This window comes from Puntigrus tetrazona, chromosome 7 (assembly GCF_018831695.1).
Source record: "Puntigrus tetrazona isolate hp1 chromosome 7, ASM1883169v1, whole genome shotgun sequence".
In the NCBI taxonomy this organism is placed as follows: domain Eukaryota; kingdom Metazoa; phylum Chordata; class Actinopteri; order Cypriniformes; family Cyprinidae; genus Puntigrus; species Puntigrus tetrazona.
Genome location: NC_056705.1, coordinates 27,988,913 through 27,997,167, shown reverse-complemented (window position 1 = coordinate 27,997,167; position 8,255 = coordinate 27,988,913). Strand labels below are relative to the sequence as shown.

The 8,255-nt window shown below is 36.0% G+C and overlaps 2 protein-coding genes across 5 annotated transcripts in view; one reads left to right on the top strand and one right to left on the bottom strand.

Moving 5' to 3' along the window:
- Positions 1–1,302: 1,302 nt before the first annotated feature.
- On the bottom strand, positions 1,303–4,777 carry cartl (cocaine- and amphetamine-regulated transcript-like). Of its 4 annotated transcripts, none has more exons than XM_043245903.1 (5): positions 4,495–4,777; positions 2,641–2,786; positions 2,067–2,353; positions 1,682–1,756; positions 1,303–1,563 (listed from the first exon to the last, which is right to left on the bottom strand). In XM_043245903.1, the coding sequence occupies exons 3-5, from the start codon at positions 2,193–2,195 to the stop codon at positions 1,456–1,458; spliced, it is 312 nt and encodes a 103-aa protein (XP_043101838.1). In that variant the 5' UTR covers positions 2,196–2,353; positions 2,641–2,786; positions 4,495–4,777; the 3' UTR covers positions 1,303–1,455. The 4 variants fall into 4 exon arrangements, with proteins under 4 accessions (XP_043101838.1, XP_043101840.1, XP_043101837.1 ...); XM_043245905.1 differs by having other exon boundaries at positions 2,067–2,275; XM_043245902.1 differs by having other exon boundaries at positions 2,067–2,786.
- The window catches only part of iqgap1 (IQ motif containing GTPase activating protein 1), a 42,029-nt gene continuing 37,549 nt past the window's right edge, over positions 3,776–8,255 (top strand). The window contains exons 1-2 of the mRNA XM_043245895.1: positions 3,776–3,964; positions 7,080–7,182. Of these exons, the coding sequence (XP_043101830.1) occupies positions 3,919–3,964; positions 7,080–7,182 (149 nt within the window). The 5' untranslated portion in view covers positions 3,776–3,918. The remainder of the gene's footprint in view (positions 3,965–7,079; positions 7,183–8,255) is intronic.

Below are 8,255 nucleotides of genomic sequence, written 5' to 3'. Positions count from 1 at the left end.
TATCTTATAATGTTTAATCATTCATCAGCATAGTGTCTAATAAAGGCTCAAACAGGCCTTTTACTTTCTATTTCGCAGAATAATTTTTTTTTTTTAAAGTATTACTGTTAGTTTGCTTGAATATTCCTACGTACAACAATAGTCTATGTTGTATTATATAGTATATTTAGGCTTGATTGGGACAGCAGAGAAACTCATTTAGAATATTTCAGAAGGATAATTCAAGAAGTCTCAGATGGTACTCCATCTGGTGTGTTGTACCTGCCTAACAATATGCCTTTTTTATTGTACCTCAGAGGGCATTGTTGTTTCTCTAGATCAATCGGGACAGGGCCTAGATTGGACCGAGCAACTATATTGAACCCCTGGGTTTTTACTGTGATCGACAAGGGAGACTAAACACAAACATTAAGGCCTAGATGCCCTCGTGAACTGAAACTCTGTGAACACTACACTCACGACTAACATCATTTCATTGTCTTGGCGGAAAAGCATTCAGGATAAATATCACTATTATTCCTAAAGGCAATGAAAGTAGAGAGTCTTTAAATTAGTAATTTTCTAGTTCATTGACTTGTGATGTGCATCTGTAGCCAGTAATTCACATTTTGCAATTTTGCACTTTATACTCCTCATTTTCTGCAGACTAAATTATTGCATATATTTCTGCAAATCGATTTGAGATGGGGGTGGGTTGCATGTACCAATCTAGCTCATAGTGAGAATATGAATTGCATTACCCATAATGCATTTTTTCTTATAATGTATATATATATATATATATATATATATATATATATATATATATATATATATATATATATATATATATATATATATATATATATATATATATATATGTGTGTGTGTGTGTGTGTGTGTGTGTGTATATATATATATATATATATATATATAGTCTTAATATATAAGTATATAATTAACAGGTCTAATTGATTTCAATACACTCACATAACCACTAAAAAAATATAATAAAAAAGTAAAAATGAAAACAATTTATACATCTCTCTAATTTATATGTGGCTGAAGACATAAATTATCACTATTGAATCACAATATTAGAAAAATACAATTAATTCCATGTTCATCCTCAATTTATAATCCAGCTACTTGTGTTCAGTTTGAACTTTTGCTGAAAGTAACTTTATAAATGCTATTTTCCAAGCTATGTCAGAACTGGTAAAAAACAAAATAATAATTTTTCGTTTTTTGTTTGATAGGGGTGCATTGAACAGATGCATAATTTACGAAGCCAATAAGATGAAGTATGAGCATTCATGTTTATTGATAACACAAGACAGACAATAAACACATTAAACCCATGCTTTGCTTGTCATGCTGCATTTCGACGAGTGCTTATCATAGACCTCGCAGTGATTCAGAAAACAGATTTCCACCCTCTTCCTCTTTCAGGTGCATGACTTTACAGATCCAGACTCAGATGCATTTTAAGAGAAATGAGTTACAGTTAGATCCTCTGACACATTCACACAGTTTCCCAAAGCGAGGACCCAGTCTCATGGCACAGCGGGACCCCACGGCGCACTGAGGAAAGAGAGAAAGATCAGATTTAAGGATCATAATCGAGTTTGGTTTGGAGCAAACCTTTAACACCTTCTAATGAGGAAAATGAGCATATGAAAGAGATGGAGCGCAGATGTACCTGAGGAATGCCACGCTTTTCTGAAGATGGAAGATGAGGCTGATATCTTCCCAAAAGTGCTGTCATAGCCTCGACCTACGCACAAACATGAATGAAAATGTATTCAAATATCTAGCTTAAATGTAAACACAAACGAGTTTGACACTTCACCAACCAGTTATTCAGTGTTTGGTTTACGAATAATTGGCCACACGTTTCATAAAAAAAAAAAAAAAAAAAAAAAAATATATATATATATATATATATATATATATATATATATATATATATATATATATATATATATATATATATAAATATAATATATATAATAATACAGCCTAGTCTTTCACGCTACAAAGAGTAAACCAATATGAAAAGACATTTTATTTGGTAGCCTACTCACCAGTTCGTCCTCTGTCTCCTGCCGGGACGGCTGTGAGTCGTCTGTGAGTTCTTGGGAAGTTTGCCCAGAGCACATGACGACAAACAGCCCCAGCGTGATCAGTCCGGTCAGGATGTCTGAGCCACTCATGGTCCCGAGTCAGTCGGTTGCTCAGTGATGTGTAGAGGTGTGGAGGAGTCGGGGGGCCGGTAACCTTTAGTAAACACGGGCTACTTGACAGTTCACTGGCTGTTTTATAAACTCATATGCCCCTCCCTGGTTTCGATGAACTGATTTTATCGGGTCAGCTATTGGGCAGAAGACAGCCTATTTATTTAGCTGAGGCTGAGACTGGGGCACGAGCAAGCAGGTTATTGCATGCTCATGTCCGGGCATACTGCAGCTAACATGAAGATAATATAAAATATAGTGTAATGCAATGTAATAAAATAACTGTAGAACAGAAAAGTGACATTTTGTGTGTTTTAGCAGGGTTGGGGCTACATTCCCATTTTGACATTTAGCCTATACAGCTTCATATCTGATACAATAGCCTATCATCATTCGACCTATTGATTAGTTAAATAAATCTCACTCTGGTGAAGGCGGTCGTGAAGCATCTTGGAGACGCCGCACGGTTCTTCTGGATCTAGTCTGTCTCGGTCTGTTTCTTCGTGTCATTCCAGATCAGATCAGATGTCTGTGTGGAGCGCTGGCTGCCGGCAGGATCCTCGTGCAAGACTAAAATATCAATGGATTATTACAATTAATGGCAAAATGAATGTAAACGGACATTTCCTGCCGACACAAGATAGAAATAACTGACATAAAACCATTGTGAAAATACTAGTGTTTTAATCATTTTGGTTGCTTTTATAGGCTAAACGTGCTACATACATACAACTGTTTAATATATGTTACTGTACTGTCAGTGTCAATTAAATATAACACTACTTAATAATGATTCCTTTTTCGATTAAAAGCGTTACTGAAATACTATTAAACATTTGGTGTCCACATTTATATCTCGGCCTCTACTTGGAAAGAGGGCTTGAGACAGATTCACTTTTGCTCTATTAATGTTAGACTATATCATATATAGACTTTAAGTTTAAAGCACAGATTATACCAAAGCTAAACTTAATAGGTTATATTCTTGTCTCTCCGTTGGGTGAGGGCTGACGGGACATACGGTCACATATTGGGGTCCCGTCCAGAGGTATCTGAATTTTGGAAACGTATTGGTAGGCTTTTGAAGATGAGATCAAGATCAGCGCTGACTTAGAGATATTCGGGTGTTCATACCAGACTCTAAACTGGCCACAGTCTCGATTCTCCCTCATTTTTGGCACGTAGTGTAACCTTTTCGGTTATATTGCATCGGTATACACACAACATAGTATGTTACGAAGTAGAATAAAAAAAAATAATAATAAAAGTCAACTGTACTGCTGGAGAAAAATTAATTCAATTACATTAAAATATAACGTAAAAATAATTCTGCACATGTTTATTTTATTTTTAATTGCAATGATTTATTTTTTACGTTTAATCACTCTTTATGTGAAGCATTTCAAGCCCCTCGCAGGCCCGCTGAGGACTCCTGTGCGGCCAGTAGAGGACGCTGCTGTCCCAGGCAAAAGTCTTCAACTCGTTTTCTTCAGATGGGTGTTTCCTGAAACGCATACTTCAGGATTTAGGAAGGAACACGCCCATGACATCAGTGGGTTTTCAAGAAAAAAAAAAAAGTCGCTGAAACTGTGCAGCGAAGTAAGAAGGGGGCCAGAGGTGCCTTCTCGAGGTCTAAATATAAACCCTAAAGGACAGAGATCTGCATCGGGAACCCACGAGGAAATAAAACTTTTGAGAAAACATGTCAACTTCGGACGAGACAGACGGTTTCCGTCCCAGATACGGGTGTAAGTATTACTGCGTTTTCTTCAGGCGTTCGTCTGAAACGTGATGCTCAGCGCGTTACAAGAAAGCTGCTCATTTTTAGTGAACGCAAATGCTTTAATACAAAGGGAGTGTAATTTTTTTTAGATGAGACAATTGTCCATTCTTTAATGCTCATGGTTGCATCGGCATGGTTTATAACTTCCGCATTATAATACTGTATGTGTGGGACACAACAGAGCGGGATCACCTGAACAACTTTTCTGAACAGCCAAGCTTGTTATTTTTACTGTACTTTCACGTAAAGCCTCGACATCCTCGCTCTTTCTCTGCGCTGAATCGCAGTACTAATCAAGATTACATAAACTGAGCATCAAACCGTGCAAGGCCGATACACTGCCTGTATGTAGATCTGTAATCTAGACAGGACCGTTTCGAAACGGGTTCGTGAAGTGGAAATCTAGCCCACAATTAATCTCGCTCTCTCTCTCACACACACACACGCACACCTAGAAGTGTTACTTTTATCATCAGAAATAAGAAAAGCGTTCACCGTAAACGCTCCGCTGAAGGTCAAACGTCACTCTCGATGACTAGCTGAGGTAAAAAGCGTCTTTGTGTCGCGCGCTACTGTTTATTTTCCCCTCTGGCCTGAGTGAAAACCCCCTTACCAAACAGACTTCTTTTTTTATAGAGAGAGTTAGTTGCTTTGCTGCTGTGAAGGCGGTTAATTGTTTCTGGTACTAATACAGTTTCAGTGATCTGTTTTTGCTAGCCGAGGGCTGCCAGACCACTTATTTTCCTGAACCTGAGATATAAATCCCATCACTTTAGCGCAGAGAATCGATTCATCCCAGTAAACTAAATCTTTAGAATCAATGCACTAAAAGATACGTTTAGATTCTCTCGCTGATTCATTCCGAACGCCTTCAGCGGTGGGTGGATACGAGTCATTTGACGTGATATGAACGAGTCATCGAATCATTCACTCGTTAAAAGCACTTGGTTGACTGAAACAACGTTTTAAACTGCTAGTTTGGCCAAATTATACGGTCAAAAGTAAAGTCTAAGTAAATATAAAGTAAAGGTAAACTTTCAACCAGCTTTGTATTGTTGCAGTGGTAATAGTAAATGTAGGTAGCTGGCCTATATGTAAATAGAAATAAATTTTTCTCTGGGTTACTTGCAGCCATTTATTTATCAGTAAAAGGTTATGTAAAATGCGTTTTCTGGAAGATCATACAGATCATATTTCCAAAATCATATTTGTATCCCTGCTGGAAGACAGTTTGTTTAAAACTAGTGCATTATGGATGTTGAAATTTTGACAAAAACAAATGCCACATTTTTGTTTTCTTTAATCATGTCGCCGCCGGTGAATTACACCTTCAAGTAGTCTCTTTTGCTTTAATTTTAAGAAATCTCTTTCATTTTGTACGTTTATCAGTAACTTTTACACATTGAGATTTAATACACACTTTGTATTTGCATTGTTGTAGGATTGAATTACACAACAAACTAAGCAAACATTGTCATTGTTCATGTAGTTAATTTTATCTGTTCACAAAACGTTGCATTCTCATTGAGTCTGAGAGACTTAAGTGCATGGAACTGAATGAGAATAATTTTTAAAGAAACCGATTGTTTCCCAAATAAATGCCATATTTCACTGATTGTTTACTTATAGGTAGGGTGATGTGGGCTTGAATACGCTGACCTCTGAACAATAATCATTTAGTGGTTGAATCATATAGTTTTATTATCTTTGTTTTTCTCTGCATGCAATGGAAAAATGGCATCAATGGTCTTGTTCTTGGAAAACCTTTAGCAATACCTAAAAAATTCAGAGGAAGGGTCTCACTGGAATTGACGTAGTATATAAGGATTGTCCTCGTCATAGTTCAGTTCACGTCCGAACATGCAAACGTTTCATTTGAATTTAGTTTTTTTGCAGCTTGTGGCAGGGCAAACGATTGTTTGAGGTTTCATAATTCAAGACAAGAATGCTGTTACGATCTTACTTTCGTTTAAACGTTAATATTCACGATTCCTACTTGCTGACTCCTACTACCTGATTTATTTCTCTAATGTTTTCTTTTCCAACAGAAGTCTGGCTTAGAATTACTAGCATATTATTAGAGTCACATTTCATTGGCTACAAAAAAAAGACCATAACAGTTCAGATCATATTTTAATAACCCTGCAGAACTCTAGAGACACAAATGAAGGATTTTTAAAAATCTTCTAACTTTAAGACAGGGTGTCGCCATTCTTATTTTTTATAGGCATGAAAATAAGGCTGTGAGGCAGAAATACTATTGTTTAACAACTTGAAAATTCTGTGTGATGGACCTTTATACACCCGATGCTATTGAAAAGACTAAGTTTGTTCCTCACTGCATCATTTTCATGCAAATAAAAATATGGCATGTACTCTGAGTGAGGGCTTTCACAGACAAATATGTTTTTCCTTCTTTTTTTCTTCTTTCTGAAATATGTGCAGCTATTAGCTTTATCTTCTTTTTCCACATGACATGTTCAATTATTTGATGATCACAGATCTTGAGGTTTTTAGAGGTCAGGCATGCAGGATATTTTATACATTACGAAGTTAGCCTAAACTGCTAAAATGTAGAGTGTAGCACTTGAATTACATTTTATTTGAGCCATTTAAGTGCTACTTTACCTAGTGAGTATGTACCATATATGTGACAAATATACCCATATATTACTTCAAGAAGACTGCCTTTATTTGGTCAAAAAATACAGCAAAAACAGTAATGCTGTGAAACGGCGTTTTTGTTTTCTATAATTATAGCCATTAATACAGTCTTCAGTGTCACATGCTCCTTCAGAAATCATTCTGATTTGCTAATTAAGAAACATTTCTTAACATCAGTGTTCATAACGGATGTGATGTTTAATATTGTTTTATTTTTTTCAGCATGCTTGAATTTCTTCAAAACAAAAGTCTTTTGTAACATTATAAATGCCTGCAATGTCACTTTTTGTCTTTGCTGAATTAAAGAAAAAAGAATCTTGCCGCCTTCAGACTTTTGAATGGTAGTGTAAGTTTCGCATCTCTGTCTCTCAATCTCTCTGAAGTGTGTGTTTTATCTCATGACCTTCTCATTTTAGCTGTTCTGGATGGCATGGAGCGGCTCACCGCTGAGGAGATGGATGAGAGGCGCCAACAGAACATGGCCTATGAGTATCTGTGCCACTTGGAAGAGGCTAAACGGTGAGAGACCAATTCATGTTAATTCATGACAGACAGCACAGAGCGTTTAACTTAAAATAGCGGTTTAGCTTTCGGCTGTGGTTGTTTAATGTTTCTGTGATGAATGCCTGTCACGTGATTGTGGATGTCATCACTGCATGTCCCAGCAAGTCCCACTACAGTGCATTACTATATAACCCAGAGTCTCCATGAAGCTCTGAAGCCCTGTTTCAGCCTATGACGTGAACACCAATGCGACCTGTCAACATTTACTCACCCACTCATTTCATTCCAAACCTGTATGGATTTCTTTTTTGCTGGATCATAAAAGAAGATATCTTGAAGTATATGTCAGCCATTGTTGTCCACACAGTGGAGGGCCAAACTTAATTTATGAACGTTTTCAAAAATGTAGTGTAATGCAGAAGGTTGCTAAGAAAATAATGACATCATTTTTAGTTTGGGTAAACTATGCATTCAATTAACATGAGTTATTGTTTGAAAAAAAAACCCCAGTGCCATTCAGAAGTTTGTGATCAGAAAGATTTCTTGGTTTTTCCAAGTCTCTAATGCTCACCATTCATTTGATTAAAAATACAGTGAAAACGGCAATATTCTGAAATGTTATTAAAATGTAAAGCATCTGTTTTCTGTTCTATTTTTAAGATTTTAAGATATACACTGAAAAATATATATTATATGATGTTGTTACTGTCACTTTTAAACAATTTAAAATACAGTCTTAAAAAATAAAAACCTTTTGATTCGGTACCAGCAAAAATGCTAATGGATTGTGGGTGATGATTATGGCATTTTAAAGCATTTCTTGGTCCAGTTTGGTTGGCTTAGAAAAGTAATAACACGACTCTCATCAACAAGAAACACATTTTGATAAATCACAAAAGATGTGTGAAAACTTAATGTGCTAGTTATTAAGGGTAGAAGTTTCTACTCTTTTGAATTTAGCATGTGTGTATATATATATATATATATATATATATATATATATATATATATATATACACACACACACACACACACATACATATATACATATATATACATATGGAGGCATGGCCTGTCAATGCACTCAT